General features: G+C 40.8%; 3 protein-coding genes across 4 annotated transcripts in view; 1 reads left to right on the plus strand and 2 right to left on the minus strand.

Moving 5' to 3' along the window:
- The window catches only part of LOC138004019 (probable G-protein coupled receptor CG31760), a 41,474-nt gene extending 39,107 nt beyond the window's left edge, over nt 1–2,367 (minus strand). The window contains exons 1-2 of one of the 2 annotated variants that reach the window (XM_068850410.1): nt 1,400–2,367; nt 167–293 (exon numbers count right to left, since the gene is read on the minus strand). In XM_068850410.1, the coding sequence (XP_068706511.1) occupies nt 167–293; nt 1,400–2,211 (939 nt within the window). In that variant the 5' untranslated portion in view covers nt 2,212–2,367. The remainder of the gene's footprint in view (nt 1–166; nt 294–1,399) is intronic. The other variant, XM_068850411.1, reaches the window with a different exon arrangement.
- Nucleotides 2,368–5,891: 3,524 nt separating this feature from the next.
- On the minus strand, nt 5,892–15,372 carry LOC138004021 (F-box/WD repeat-containing protein 2-like). The gene is made up of 6 exons (XM_068850412.1): nt 14,831–15,372; nt 13,124–13,318; nt 12,478–12,611; nt 11,303–11,389; nt 9,149–9,312; nt 5,892–7,181 (listed from the first exon to the last, which is right to left on the minus strand). The coding sequence occupies exons 1-6, from the start codon at nt 15,363–15,365 to the stop codon at nt 6,899–6,901; spliced, it is 1,398 nt and encodes a 465-aa protein (XP_068706513.1). The 5' UTR covers nt 15,366–15,372; the 3' UTR covers nt 5,892–6,898.
- A 47-nt stretch (nt 15,373–15,419) lies between these two features.
- The window catches only part of LOC138004022 (elongator complex protein 6-like), a 9,308-nt gene continuing 7,962 nt past the window's right edge, over nt 15,420–16,765 (plus strand). The window contains exon 1 of the mRNA XM_068850413.1: nt 15,420–15,515. Coding sequence (XP_068706514.1) covers nt 15,435–15,515 — 81 coding nt within the window. The 5' untranslated portion in view covers nt 15,420–15,434. The remainder of the gene's footprint in view (nt 15,516–16,765) is intronic.

The following is a 16,765-nucleotide window of genomic DNA, read 5'->3' on the forward strand; positions in this document are numbered from 1 at the left end:
TATTAAAAACGTTGAAATAGTCACGAAGCGATTAAAATAACGCAAATTTATGTTTTGAGGTGACGTTCTCGTTCCCGTCGCCGTTGTCGTTGCTTAAGCTCCCTAATCAGAGTCTCGGGTCATGTGCAGACATAAGATCCGAAGCTCTGGTCACGAGAATTCTCACCTGTGTCGTCTCGTTCTTACAATGATGAGTGCCCGCGAAAATTTCAAACTGAAACGTGCCTTCTGGTGATTTATCGCATTGATTGATATCCACATTTGTCAGAGCAATGTCAATTGTGCTCATACCCCTATGGAAAAAAATAAACAGAAAAAATTACTTCGAACTCCAGTGGGACAACGCAAAAAGACAGCAGAAGGCTGTCTGGAAGGACGGCTGGAAATATAGAAAATCGAACAGACCTCCCTTTTTCGCATTAACATATCTATATTTAGGCAAGCCTAAAAGCGGAGCTCTTCAATTCGTATTTATTTATGTTTTTGTTTTCAGATATATTTGACTTCTTATACCAAGTCTGCTTACCATACGACTAGTCCAGCCTGCTCATTACTATAATTAGGGTGATGTAGCAGCTCTCGTAACGTGTAATGTGATTGGCTCTCTACCCTAGCCAAAAACAAAAGACTAAACAATTGAGACAATATCTTAGACTTAAACTTAAAAGCAATAGAAGCTGCTTACAATACCAAACAATACACGTTACGACAGCTGCATCCCTTGAGCGCGCTTGCTCTTCTTCTGCTGTTCGTCACTATAATTTCGTCTCCTTATTCAGGCTCTTTCTCCTTTCTCCCTTGTTCCTCGCCTCTGATATTACGTCTGTTTTGTCGTGTTCTCAGTCAGAGTCTTTCACGTTGAGTATCGTTTACTAGTCGCCCGCTTACTGGTTTTTCCTCTCTTTCTAGATCTCTTCTTTCCTCGTTGCACGACATATTAAGAAAAAATTAGCTTGTTTTGTGGTTGTCTTCAAAATGTTTTCTCGTTTACTGAAACTTAGTACGTCGGTCATGCAATTTCCCGCCAAAATAACGCGGGTTCCAGCCACCATAGGAAAAAAGTGGGGGGGGGGGGCCTGTAGCCCACCCAGCCCCTCCCTCTACGCGTCCCCTGGACTACTACTGTAGCTTACACGAGTAGTTGGACATAAGGACGGAAGTTCCCTCGATGACGCAAGAAACAAAACCAAAATTTCTCGCATGGATGGGTTACCATGTTTTCTTAACCATGGTGATCCTAGCACGGTACGCCGGCGCCGCTTAAAAACGAAATATTACATTTAAACGCGTACAGTTAGGCCACTATAGGCATGAATTGTATCGGCAAATCAAATTTCATGAGTATTGCGTTGGTTTCAAAACCATTAGCAATATTACTCTTACTTTAAATGCAACTTACATGAAGGAGATATTTCCCGTCTTGTCCCAGTTCCCCAGAATTGGAGACGCGTACGTGATGACCCAAGCTTTCAGTATGGAACACTCAAAATAAGGTCGGCTCCATAAGCCATCTATGGACTCCACAAACGGATGCTTAAGCTTGATTCTTTTATTCCCTTTGCTTTCCAAAAAGAAGTAAGTCGATCGCGTAGGGAATTCTCGGTTGAACGATTTTTCTCGAATCAATTTAACAAACGCTTCCTGAACGTAGTTCAAATTCTGCGAGAAGTCTCTAACTTTGATAAAAGTGTCTTCTGGATTGCGATAAGCGTAACGAGCATAAAATGAATTGTTGGTGTAGCTGTTGTTATCAAAAATCAGAGCCGAACCCACAATAAGTGGGTCGTTTTCTAAATTGTTCCTTACTATAGCATCTAATACCTCGGACTGTGTCCGCAACACCATTCCCTCGGTAAAATTCAACGACTTTAAAGAGCCCGTCGGAAGCAGATCCGACACCAAATTGGCCGAGCGGATGCCAACGTTAGCTTGGTCAGTAAAAACACTGTTCTTGTATTTGATACCGAGAAGTTTCATGTTCCTTTTTGCGAGCATAATTTTGCAGTCAATGCTTCCATTGTAAACTTCTTCGATAGCTTTTAAGGCTTGTCGGGCATCCATGTCAAATACACCAGGGCGATCGTCAACTTGAGGTGAACGATGTGGGTTTTCAACGGACGGATCGTTTATGTTGAACGAGTAATTTCCAGCGATACAATGGACGCACAGATAAAGAACAAACAAAACAACACCCAGCAGATCGAGTCGCATTGTGTCGAGCAACCTTGATGCCTAACAAAGTTAGAAACGGTTCGTTTTCGCTCGCGAGAGCCTATTTCTGAACAAAATTAACAGTGTATTAATAGTACTCACACTTCTTAAATAAAACGTCTTCAAAGGTAATGAATATAGATCAAGCGCTTAGTGCAAACATGCATAACCGACGGGCGTATACACGCAATTTGACAGGTTAACCAAAGATACCAATGTTGTTAATTATACAAATTCCATGCAGGCGTTGTCATCAATTGTCCTGGCATCTACGAAACGTCATCCAAAAATAGACGGTTTGAAAACTTATTTCTACCAATTTCAGATGAAAAGCAAACGGGGTGAGTCAACATTTAAAGACCATCAGTTAGTTCTTCATACAAGTGAACTAAGAACTATGCGCAGCCTGTTTTCATTGCAAACTATAAGAAGGGATCAGCTGCTTTCAATTTGCGTCTACTTTGCTACTTCAAACGAAACTTTTCTTTTTCTCGAAGTTTTAAAGACCACGAAAACGGGATGCAATATTTTAAAAGCGGTGTCCACGTTTTGTAAGTTACATTTCCCAGGATAATGATGTCATTATCAGGTTTACCGGAAACGATATTCCTTTTTTTTGGACGAGTATTAAATTATTTTTCCCACGAAAATAAAATGCATTTATTGTTTCGAGGTCGTCAAAGTTACCTTCGAACACCACTGCAGACTGTCGGAGCCTTTCAGCACACAGCTTTAAATAACACAAGAACTAATATCGCCAATATCATAACAGTTTCCTTCTCCTTTTTGCGGATATGCACTGAACTCAACTGAAACCAGTTAATACTTCCGTGACAACATAATAGACAATATGGATTTCAAGCAAACAAACTAAATTAAAAACAAGAAAAATGACAACTGCAATGCTGTAAGTGTTTACTTAGGATCAAGATCGTTTCCTTTGAGAAGTTGTTCATGACCTTCACGAAAAACATAGACAGCCGGGAATTTGCGATCTGTTTCCTACAACGACAGCTTTTCAAGTTCACAATCGAAAACTTGAGCAATATTCCAACGCTGGCCACCACGTTTTTCTTCTTTTTAACGCCTATCAAGAGAGGATGAGGTGAGGTAAGACAGCGGATCCCCATGCCCCGTCACAGTTTTTTTAAGTTTCGCAAAGCTATTTTAACTTTTTGTTCCCAATGCCGCGCATATTTTAAAATTTCATTACGTCATTACAACTGACCAATCCATATTATCCAGGTCTCCTTATTAAGTGGGCTCTCAGAAAAAAATGCCCCGAAAAAAATGTTTTATCGATATAAAAGACTACAACAGACATTTCCACTAGAAAACATTTTTTAATTTCTCAACTTTAACTGTACACGACAAAGCCGTCAAAGAGGAAGAAGGCTACGAAGAATGACTGCCGCAAAAAGCCAAGGAAGTGAAACTGTAATAGGAGACAAAACGTAAAAATTCGTGCTTCCCGGAGAAATCTTTCGTCATTTCAACAGGGTACAATGTGTACGATTGGCACATAATTGCGTCAATGAAACTAGACAGTGCGCACGTAACCAGTGTTCGTAAAGCGGGGGTTGACGATATACGAGAGTTTCTGACTCGGGACACAGAAAATTGTCCGTTGTCCGTATTAAACGGTTCCCGTAGTAAGCGGGTAAAATATATGATCTTTTCGTCGGGACAAGCGAAACTGTCCGCTATGTACGGGTCTCTGTGTTAAGCGGGTGTCCGTAGAGCGGGGTTCCACTGTAATCCAAATCAAGAAAATTGGGTAGTGGCGGTGGCTCAGTGAGTTGAACAACGGATTTGCGTGCGGGAGATCGAGGGAAAGGGTCGGCTTAAAAACAAGGAAAAGGTGCTACCTTTGTAATTTCTTCTGGCTAGACATTCAAGTCTTCTCGGATAAGGACTTGAGCTTGAGCTTGAGTGAGGCTCCAGCACTTGGCTAAATAGCCTGACTTCTGGCTGTTATACACAATTGTGGTCTCATTGACACAGAAACCCTTCAAGCTAATCCTGCCAAGCCGACCACATGCTGGAAAGGTCAGACCACAACACCGGGAACACTGTCCTCTACTCTTTTCGAATAGTGTGTGGGATCTTTAACGTCCCACAGAGGTAATGAACAAGGGTTGTGAGACGGGACCTCCGGCTTATCGTCCTTATCCGAGAAGACTAGAGAGTCTAACCATTTGCAGATGTAATTACAAACGCAGCACTTTCTCCTCAGTTATTTAAAGACCCTGAGTGTTGGTCCGGCCGGAGTTGAACTCACGACCTCCCGCGTGACAGCCCGGTGCTCAACCAACTGAGCCACCGGTGCGCGGTGGCCCCGTCTCATTCCTCCCCCCCCTTCTCATTCCTCCCTCCCCCCCTTCCCTTTTAATCAACACTATGGGACGTTAAAGAACCCACACACTGTTCGTGAATAGTAGGAGGACACTCCCAGTACTGGCATTCTATCTCTCGAAGAATTTCAGAAGTTCCACAGAATTGTTAACCGCCATGAAACTGTACGTGATATGTGCGAGATATAAAGCCATTACCACTACCATCACGTCATTCTTCGAGACGGATGAGCGATTGAAGTAAAAAGAGAAGAGCTGCTACAAAAAGAAACATCGCCATGGAACAAATAAGGCAGACATCGTAACGATGTGTCGACCGCACATAAACGGAGGTCAGGGCACTTCTTTCATTCTTGTTATCATCGCTATTATCATCAACATGACAATCAGCATCAAACTCACGAACACCCGATAAGGAAAAGAAATCCGTCTCGTACTCTCCTCTTCCTTCTCTTCCTCCTCTTCATCATCATCAGCGTCATCGCCGCCGTGCTACCTCATTCTTGTTGTCATCGTTATCATCATCACTATGACAATCCACATCAAACCCACTAACACCCGATAAGGAAAAGAAATCCGTCTAGCACTCTTTGCAAGCCCCTCACTGTTGTCGTCGTCGTATTTCTCTTCATTAGGGAGCTTACGAAATGAGGACGGCGACGGCTACGAGGACTTCATTTAAAAATACAAGTTCCCGTTATTCATATCACTACGAAGCTATTTCATGTAGTTTCGCGTTAAAAATGTGTTGTAACTGTCGAGGAATTAAACTTGTATGAGTGGGTTGGAAGAGTAGAGAGGAAACTGAAAATTCATCGTCATGTGCTAACGTCCTCCAGAGAATCTTGAATTTGGTCATTTCACGTCGTCAATTAGGAGATGACGGCAAAGAAATGTACCAAAATGTAAAACGCACGTGCAGAGCGTGCAAAGCCATTGTTTTTGCTCACTAAACCTATTCTTTTGTAGCGTCGTCTTGTCGTAAGCTCCCTATTGTTGTCGCTGTCGTTGTCGTTGTCATCGCCATTGTCATCGTTATCCTCATTGTCGCCGTGATCCTCATCCTAATCAACGTCGTCTTCATCATCATCATCATCACTTCAAGCAGCATTACCCACCCAGAAACACGTTCTGTACTCTTTGCGAACTCTTTAATATCGCAAAGGGTTAGGAACATCTTAAGTGAAACATAAGAAGCCCATAGCTTATCTCCATAGTACCATCAAAGAAAATTGGGAACTGTTCCTACGCCGTTGCTCTCTTTTAGTTTCCCAGCATGCAGGGTATCAGTGTAGCCCTCACAAGGAAAGATGAACGTAGTTCTCACCATTTAATTAGAATTTATTTATTGACCACTGTCGATAATGGCGTCGTGGTTACACACTGACCAACTCCATTGATTTAAATCCTAATTAACAAATACACCTATTTCATATAAGCAAGTATTCCTTGAATAAAAAAAATCATACCGCCAAAAATATTGCAATTAATATTTTTGTGATTCTTTGATTGATGTTTAAAAGTCTCTCGTCAAGCACAAGACATTCGATTCAAACCCTCATGGGGAAATCTTTGCTGTTTTCATTTAAGTTACTGTTTTATAGGCAAGTTGGCTTCAAGAATTCAAAGAACTTGTTAATTTAGCTATCTCCCCAATTTAAGCCTTTCGGTTCCTATAAAAATTGCCATATTAGCCATCGAAACTGATAAATTAATGACGGGTCAACCTTGTCCGCAGAGTGTTGTCGGCTTCTCCTTCTTGTCAGGAGAGGACCAGGCGCCGTGTTGAAAGCCGAAAAGACTCTGGGGACGAGCTTGATAACTGGGTGGCAAAAGCGTTAATGAGCACGAAAATGTTGTGTAAACGTTAGAATATTTAAAGTAAACAGCTCGCCAAGACTATTTAGTACATAAAACTCAATTTTTCAGGGATACAGCTAATTATAAAATGCGCTTTTAATATTCAGCGCTGGTTTGTTGGCTAATCGATTAGATAAAAATGGCCGTATGTTTATGCCAAAAAAAAAATTTAAAAAATATTCCTATCTACCCATCACCCAGGACAGAGACCTTCCCGGTAAAGGAATACTTGAGTCACGTTATTTTTTGAACATATTTCTGCATCGCAGCATCTGTAAAATTTTGAGCCAAGACTCGTTCAAAACCTGAAGTATTGATACATTTAGTCAGTGTACGATTCGACTTCTTTTAAAGGTCGAAAACCTGACGCGATTTCAAAGAGTTGCTGGCATTTCCTTCCTCACTTCATTCCCAGGGACACTGTATTTAGCTTGACTTGCACTACACAGACCTGCGATTGGCTCAATAACGTGTTACGTCCCTTCTTTGAGAATGATCACTAGGACACTATAATCCGGCATACTTGTCGCAAATACAAGGCCATCTCCGGGGGCAGTAATTAATCCGTCTAACCAAGCAACTTCCCCCGGAGTAAAGTTTGATCCACGGACAGATCTGCGAAAGGACGGAAGAGAAAATTCCGCGACAGTCTCTTCATTTCTAGTTCTTACCACATACAGAAAGTTCATGTCCATTAGAAGACTGTACATGTTTCCATAAGCCACTAACCACTTGGCTGGAGATGCGGTAAAGACCCTGCAATATCAAGTAGTTCTCATTTGATTTTCGAAAATGTAATTCTTGGGGGAAAAAAACAAGGGTAGGGACCTTTTCCGTTTTCCCATTTTTCGCCCTTTCGGACCATCACTTCAAAAGAAGGTCGAAAACATCCCGGCTCCACAAAACACATAATTCCACAAGAAGCACCAACAACCCAGAAAAGTCTCGACATTTTTTTTAGGTGGATAATGGGGTCGCTAGACAATAAGATTTACTTCTGATCATAAACATGAATGCTTATGTCCTCACAACTTTGTCTAGGATTGCACTTTTAAGATAAGCCCTGTTTGAAAATAGAGGCAAGAAAGACTTGCCATCTACATCACAAGTGACCACCTCGTGAGACAAACGAGAATACTTTATTATTATTATTGTACTTCACCACGATGAATAACAGCAACCTTTTTTTACGACAAGAGAGACTTTTTCGAAAGAAAAAAATGTACAACCTACACTTCAAATGTATACATTTATTTAATTCAACGAGTTTTTTCAGGAAACACATGAGCACAACAAATTGACCTGCTCCCAACTGAGTGGCTTCTGTGATGCAGGTGCAATGCTCTACCGGGGAGAGCATTGCACCGGCATCGCAGAGAGTCAAGGGTGCGATTCCCGTTGAAGCCAACTGGATTTTTCAGGTGCCTGTAATCAGAGACACTTGCCTAATAAATATATATATATTTACCACAATTGCTTGTAATCTCGCGATCTGATTGGCTAATTTGCCGTTGTCGATAAGAGTCTAGACAACGCTGTACGCGTCATGCTAGCGTCAATTTGTCACGCAATGTCATAGCCAATCAGGAACGCCCATTTTGGGAAATAAACCAATCATATTGCGAGAACGTTATAGACAACGCTCTCTCTTTCTTTGTGTCATGATTTTGCTCACGCTCTGAAATAAAAACTTTCTTTGGCATTGAATATTGTGGTAAAAAAACAAATCGAAAGTGGTCCAGCGTTGTCCGTACTCTTATCGACAATGATATTCGTCATCAAAATTTGTTGTGGAGAACATTTTGACCATTGTGATGACGAATATCATTGTCAATAAGAGTACAGACAACGCTAAAACGCTTTCGATTTGTTAAAATTTCTTTCATCGCGTTTGAGTTCTTTCAGACATAAACCCAACAAATTGGCCTGCCTCCAACTGAGTGCCTTCATACCTCAGTTTGTAGAGCATTGCACCAGAAACGCAGAGGTCATGGGGTCAAATCCCGTTGGAGTCACTTGATTTTTTCAGGTGTCTATAAAAGACAATTGCTTATCGATGAAATGATATATGAAATGGATCATATATTGAAGTGTGGATATGAAATCAAGTGAAGCTATGATCCTCGCAGTTATGAAGGAAAGTTTAGCAATTGCGTAGAGAAGCCTGAAAAATTCAGGACTTCAACGGGGTTTGAACCCGTGACCTCGCGATACCAGTGCGACGCTCTAACCAACGGAGGTATGAAGCCACTGACGTTGGGAGCTGGTCATTTGTGAGTTCTACTGTTCCCGTGAGGAATGAATCAATGATGAATGGATCATATATGAACTGCAGATATGAAATCAAGTGAAGCTCTGATCCTCGCAGTTATGACCGCAATTTTAGCAATTGCGTAGAGTAGCCTGAAAAATTCAGGACTTCAACGGGGTTTGAACCCGTAATCTCGCGATACCAGTGCGGCGCTCTAACCAACTGAGCTATGAAGTAACTGACGTTGGGAGCTGGTCATTTGTGGTTAGAATGTCGCACTGATATCGTGCATGAGGTCACGGGTTCAAACACCGTCGAAGTCCTGAATTTTTCAGGCTTCTCTACGCAATTGCTAAAATTGCCTTCATAACTACGAGGATCATAGCTTCACTTGACAATTGCTTATGTTATCCAGATAAGTGCGACGATCATTTCTCCCTTTCACCTTTCAAAAACTTTTTCATCCACAAACCTGGTCATGAGCAAAGTTTTAAAATCCCACACAAGGACTCCAATGTCCGATGCACATGCGATAGTGTGTCCATTAAATTGAAGACGAGGCTGAAGATGAACGTTAGATTCCTCGGCGCTCAGTGTTACCACACATTCCTCCCTTTCGTATGCGATGGACCAGATCTTCAGACAAACAAAGGACAATTGACATGTCAGGTATTAAACGACACATGAGATATGATGATCTCCCTAAGTAACAGACAACAAACGTGCCTAGAAAGCTGATGTTTCGAACACAAAAGAAACAAGCGATTATGGGGTGAAAGCGTTTTTAAATCGCATGACAATGAAGTTTATTGAAAACTGAACTACGAATATCAGATTTCCAGCATTTTCATTGGCTCGCCGGAGACAGGGTATCAGTTCATATACCTACTGTAACTAACATGGTCAAGGAACGCGTCAGCAATAAAGCGAGCTGAAAGCATTTTTGCAGGTCTGAGAAAAAATAGCCGACAAAAGCCGTTTTCTACCGGAATAGACCGAAGCAGAAATCGATGCTTTAGTCAACGATACTACCCCCGGAAACACCATGGTATTTTTAATAAAACAATTATTCTACTCGGGCTTGCTGGATGTAAAATGGTTTGGATGCGTCTTTGTCCAAGAAACCTTGGCAGAGCTAGCAATGGCTTTGTCATTTAATGAAGAGGCTTCTCTTCCTCTAGACATGACATAGTTTTAACGTTTAACAAAATAAAAGGTAGGTAGCCAAGAGTAGGTAGTTAATATGCACTGCAAAATATTAAACCTCTTTCAGAAAAGCTCTTATCTGCACTATCCAAATTCGCTGCAATAAAGGGGTGCCAATTGGATATCTGAGATATCATGGAAACGATAAGAAAACTCAAATGGAATTGGGCTGGTTACGTGGCTGGAAGAACAGACAACCGTTGGAAAACCCGCATTACGTTCTGGATGCCCCGGGGACACACAAGGAACCGAGGAAGACCAAGAACGAGATGGAGGGACGGATAGTTGTGTAAAACAATGGCACCGTGTTGTGCAAAACGTAGACCAGTGGAGGACAATGGGGAAGGCCTACGTCCAACGACGGACATTTAACGGCTGAAAGTGAAAGTGAAACTGAAACTGAACAGAAAGGAATTGGATAATTGTTCCATATCCGCAGTGGTACTATTGAAACGCGACGGTTAGATTTTAGCCAAATGAACAAACGAATGTATGATGGAAGCATACTAAGCATGGAAGGAAGGAAGGGATAGCACCTGTGGCCTGTTTCTCAAAAGTTCCGAAACTTTTCGGGCCTATTTCGGGTGCCACAATTCCCTGAATATCTTCGCAACGCCGAGGTTCTAGGCCATCAAACTTCGCAATCCTCTTTGTTTTTCTTACATCAAAAACATGTTAAAGGATTAGATTTTCAAACTAAGCAGATTGCAGTTCGACGACTGGCTTTTCGGGCCCGAAAAGTTATCGGGACTTTTGAGAAACATGCCCCTGGTCCCAGTCAAGTGGTTTCAGTTTTGGCAATGCCGAGTACGTTAAGTGTAACAAGTCAACCGAAGCTCCCTGTTATAGTATATCAACTAGTCGTACAAGTTTAACTCCTGTTCATCATTTATTGATTGATTGATTGATTGATTGATTGATTGATTTAAGGATTTGTACAGACTGTACTGGTGCAAAAACAGTAGCACATCATAAGACCCCTCCTAGGTTTAAGCACCATCATTGTTGTTGTTGTTGTTGTTGTTGAATTCATCATTTTAACAGGCACTTATCCAGTTTTAACATATGTGGGGCTAAGAAACCTGGCCATGACTAACAAAAATGGGAGTCACTGCAAATTACCATGCATTTTCGTGTCACCTGGTGCAATGAAAATGCAACCAAAGCAGAAAAAAGTCGCAGCTTCCTATCTTCCTCCAAAGGACGAACCTGCAGCTTTACAAACGCGCACCAGTCTGTGACTGGAGAATGAAACAATAGATGATACAACAGAAACAATGCACCTGATCCTGATAACACAAGAAGCTACAGGTCATAGAGACCAAAGAAAATACCAACCTGGAATAGCTACAGGATTTCACCCTCAATTTTTGCTCCCGAGTCATAAATACCTTTGATTTCTAGTATTAAATAACCACACCTTGATTACTTCTCTGTCCATAGTGACCAACACAAACTCGTTTTCACGGAAGTGTTGCGACTTTACGTCCGCTTTCCTCAGGATAACCTTGTGAGGAAACAATAACACAAGATGCTAAATTTCGAGTTCCTTGAGTTGTTGACTCACACTTTCAAAACAGCTCTAAACATTACATATTATGTTTTGATGAGCAAGGTACCTGAACCTCGATGAGCACGATTTTGAACCTTGTTGAGGATTTGAACTTTTGAGTGATAGGAAAATTGCAGAAACCTTTGTCACATGGTCAAATATTAAGCTCTCCCATGGTTTAATAGAATGCAAACGATATGCAAGAAGGTTTATTCTGTAGTTCAATGAATCACTGGGTCAAGTGTCGCTGAAAACCATTGACACGGGTGGTAAATTAAGGAAGGTGCTTACTATTGTTATTGCACATAGGTTCTATGGGTTGTGCTCACTAATATGGGATATTTTTGCACTGTTTAAAACTATACAGAGAAAGCTGAACTTAGCAAGTGCTCTTGGTAAAAAACCAAGAAAAGTAGGGGTATTATCATGCATTTTTCAGAGATAATGAAGCTTTAATTTGGAAAAGAATGCCATACATTGCTTTGTATTTTAAAGCTTTTTCAAATAATAATTGTTGATCAATTAAGTTTGAAAATGCAAATTGTTACACACAATTTTCTTTTTGATTTCAATAACACTTGTTAAGATCTGATTTTCCTGCATACTCATACACTGCACAAAAATACCTTAAAGTTTGAATTAGTAGGCACCATCCTTATGTATTTATTATGTTGTCTAGTTTTAGTGCCATTATTTCCTTTAATTTTCTTCACATGAACTTGCTTATATAAAACTCTCTTCAGCAAAAACCACAAAGAAACAAATCTCCTAATTATTGTGTGTCACAGCAAAAGATACCAGTGAATAAAGCCTACTGGACTTGTAAATGGGTACTTGCAAGTTCCAGGTTAGTTGAGTAACAGATTTGTGAAATAACTAATTATGGACTAGTCTGCTCACAACTTTGGTTTTAGAATTTCAAAGTGATGTCCAAGTAATCTTATCAGAAGATTACCAACAACTACATGACGAGTAACTAACCAAACCTGATTGGTATTTGGACTATTTTACAAGTGAGTAACTGCACTTTATTCAATATCTACCTTTATCACCCAATCTGTATGCCCATATCTGGTCTGCAAACACTGGCCTGTTGACATTTTCCATATCATTATAGTTGAATCTGCTGACCCACTTACGACAGTATCTAACTCATCAGAGTAGTCCACAGTGAACACTATAACAATTATTGAGAAATGGTGGAAAAGTTACTGTAGGAATAGAAAGATGCGCCAAGAACACTCAAGCTCATAGTGTGCTGAGGGGCAGTCAACTTGCATTAGTAAAGCAAGCATAACTATTTAGTTCCCTTGAATGACAAAAGCAGGTAAAATATTGCATAAATTGGAGTGCTCTGCTAGGAATTGAGTGCCTTAATTAAAAGCTGAGGTAAGTCGAGCCCAACAACTCCACCACAATTAGAAAGAAGAAGGCCGACCCCAGTCAAAGGCAACCTGAATGCTCCAGTTTTTCTTTAGCTTAAACCGTATCATATGGCATGGGTGGGCACTATTCCTATCCCGTTGCATGCACAACATCTCCCCAGTGATAGTGGTACTCATTTTATCCACCGCAAATGGATGGAAAGCTGAGTGAACTTTGGAACACAAGAGCTGGGATTTGAACCCTCGGATGCAGTCCCCGAGCAATATACACACTCCACAATTAACATTATCATTATTAACATACCTGCTGCTGTGTGCCCTCTGAAGTACTGCAACACTTCTCCGGTACTCCAGTCCCACATGCCGACAGTATTATCAAATGATGCAGTGAGAACTTTGGTCTCATCAAAACAGATATCTGCACAGGTGTGCGTCTTAAGAACAAACTTACACTGACCCGTTCTCAGGTCCCATAGCCTAACTGATCTGTCATCAGATCCTACATGTAAAAAATTAAAAATGATTAGCTTAAACTGTTAATGAAAACATGGGTATGGCCAAGGTGTTGGCGTGTTCATACATGCTACCCCAAGTTCAAAACTAAAACAAGAGGAATTACACTCTTCCATTAATCTTGAAACAATTTAATAGAGAAAAAAAAGATAATCTTCAATTTCATTACAGACTCTTTTCTTCCATGAATGATTTACTTTTTCAGCTTTGCAAACAGGTACAGTCGAATGAGTTTGCTGTGGGCTAAAATGACCATCGAACACTTAGACAATATAGCGGGCATTATATTTTTTCCCATTGTATAAAGGTTTTCCAAGTATTGATAAGTAAGACAATAAACCCAAAACTAATTTATTCTTGTCTCTGTTCAACATCATCAATATTGATATTTTCTATCATCTGGACTCTAAACTATCCAGAGTTTTTGGGGGTCTCCCAACAAGTCCGGATAATCAACATTCAACTATAGCTACTTCACTGCCTAGGACTTTTCCTCACGTTAACAACCTGATGCCTCTCGAAAAAAAAAAATAGGAAAGGAAAAATTAAACTTAATTCTTCCTTTGTATCAAAAGTATGGTCAGAAACATGGAAATTAAAAAAAATCTCCTCAGCGACCCATAAGCATGATTTCCTGTGACATGACCAATAGTCAGTAATTTTGACCAGAATTCATTGAGTGTATGATGAAGCGCCCATTCTGCTTCATAAAATAGCGAAATACACAGTTTAATTTAGATAGTATAAACAGCTTTATTTTGTTCCCAGTTTTATTTACTGATAACTGTTATAAGTGGCTGATCATGTGTATTCTATTTACATTTAAGGTTTCTTTTAATCTATAACTGACTGCTGTACCCTTGTATCTCCGCCCGCCTCAACTAGCACCTGCTATTTGCGGGCGGAAATGACTCCATGTAAATGGTAATCTGTTAATAAAGTGTTGTTGTTGTTGTTGTAAGAAGATTATGCACTAGTCATTTGTTTCCCCCACCCCTTGACCCCCGGGGATGGGTAGGGAAATTACATTTGAATGGTTGTAAAGTAGGTATATTTCCACTGGGGACTAGAGCAGACAAACACACGTAATTCCCCCACCCCTCTGTTCCTAAAAGATTCTGAGTCATCAAGGAAATGTTAGGGAGATTACCACAATATACAGTTCTTGCCATTTGTGTGTGCCACATGAACTATATAAGGAACGACGCCATATTGATTTTGCACGTGTGAAAATACTCATTACCATTGCTCTTCGTTTCTTTTCAGTCCCAGTTCTCCTAGGTAAGAATTCCCCGATATTTCCCCCTGTATGTCCCCAGAGGGGTAGGGCAGAGGAACGAAAATCTTGTAACTTCCCTACCCCCCAGAGGCGTAATTGTGGCGTAATCTCGTGTAATTGCCCTAGTAATTTCCCCATATGTCCCCACTATCCCCGGGGGTCAAGGGGTGGGGGAAACAAATGACTAGTGCATTACAGCGCTGTTAACTCAAATCTCACCAGTTACAAGATAATTTCCTCGATAATAAAGAGCAAAAACACGCGCTGTGTGACCATATAACTGTTTCCTTTCTAAAGCGTCTTCACGCATAAGCCTTTTCATCCTTTTAACATGTGAAATGTACATTTGTTTCCACGATCTTCGCCCCAGAGGAAACGTTGACACGATCCCTGAAATTTTTGAAATTTCGTCCCCGTTCAACACCTCCTTGATGTCCATACCAAGATCTCTGCATGCGTTTTGCCAAACATCATCACAGCTCAAAATAACATTGTTCCAAACTTTACTTACAAGGCAGCACCTACATAAGGAGACGGGGTCTAACCATTTCAACACGTGATAACTGAGTTCCAGGGGTAAACATTTGAAGTAGTCTCTTTTCACCAGTATCTCTAGTTTTGTGGACAAAAAACGTAGCTGCTCTGGTTCGCTTATGTCTATGATATTCTCAATCACAGTATTTTTTTGAAGATCTGTTAAAGTTTTAAAGACGTCGCACAGATCTTGCAGCCATGATTCGAACCTCTTGGACATCTTTGTTTTGATTAGGACTTGACCCAGTCTTCCTCAGTCTAAATTTTGACCATATACCGCTGGACGTTTATGGATCCACAGATTCAGCCATTTGCAATGTTCGCCGAGTTCAACTCTTTGATGAATTTTAGCGAAAAGTCTCCTCCCAAGGTATTTGTATAGTTATTTTTTGATGATAATAATTTGCTAGTAAATAAGTGATCCTACATGGCTCTTTTTAAATGTCTCGTTTTTCCTTCTCTTATTAAGGACGGTTGCCTACTATTGTTATATAATTTGCACATACGTTCTGCGCATCAGTGTGCATCTCCAGATACTCGGGTTTCCTACCGGTAGCGCTTTCTAATGCAGGGATATTTTTGCGCTGCTTAAAACTATGTGAAGGAAGTCGAACTTAGCAAGTGCTCTTGGGGGGATCCCGTGTCGCTTGTCGGAAATTTAAAGAAAGGATGTCGTTTGTCGCGATTTCACTTTAACTGCTTTTGCTACTTTTTAGGCCATGTCGCTTGTCGGAATTTACCCTGGCAGAACCTCTTTAATGTGGAAAGGAGCGCCATTACATTGCTTTGTATTTTAAAGCTGGTTACAAATATTGTTGATTAATTATCTTTGAAAAATGCGTGGTTACCCCCAATTTTCTTTTTGCCATGGGTTTCAGTAACACTTGTTATGATCTGCTTTTCCCGCATATTCAGTAAACCGCGCAAAAATACCTGCGAATTAGTAGGCACCATCCTTAAGATGTTCCTAATCCTTTGCGATATTAAAGAGTTGGCAAAGAGTACAGAACGTGTTTCTGGGCGGGTAATGCTGATTGAAATGATGATGATGAGATGAAGACGACGTTGATTAGGATGAGGATCACGGCAACAATGAGGATAATGATGATGATGGCGATGACAACAACGATTCTTTTTGGGTTTCAATAATACTTGTTAAAATCTGCTTTTCCCCCATATTCATACAGCTGTGCAAAAATACCTTTGAATTAGTAGGCCCCCTCCTCAATAATCATCAATTTTCCTCTCCCTCTAACTTTGTCAACTGACCCAGCGACAGGATATTCACTCAAGTTCAAAAAACAGGAGTTTTTCTTTTTTATGCACCTATCATTGTTAGTCTCCTGGGTGGAGGGGTGGGGTGGGGTGGGGCAGGGCAGGGAAGACCCAGGGGAATTTGACATTTTCATGGAAGCCAGAGTCAAATCCATGACCCTCAGGCACCTATACTGAACATCAAATTCCCACCCATGGGCAACCTTTTTGTCAGTTCTGACTGCATGATTGAAAAGTTGTAAAGGATGACTTTTGCAGGCTCACATGATGTTCAACACCAATCCTGCAATACAAGAAGGGCAATCTCGGAAAATTCGTCATCTGCATTGCAATGTAATGCAGCAG

The sequence above is a fragment of the Montipora foliosa genome, chromosome 5, assembly GCF_036669935.1.
Source record: "Montipora foliosa isolate CH-2021 chromosome 5, ASM3666993v2, whole genome shotgun sequence".
NCBI classification, from domain to species: domain Eukaryota; kingdom Metazoa; phylum Cnidaria; class Anthozoa; order Scleractinia; family Acroporidae; genus Montipora; species Montipora foliosa.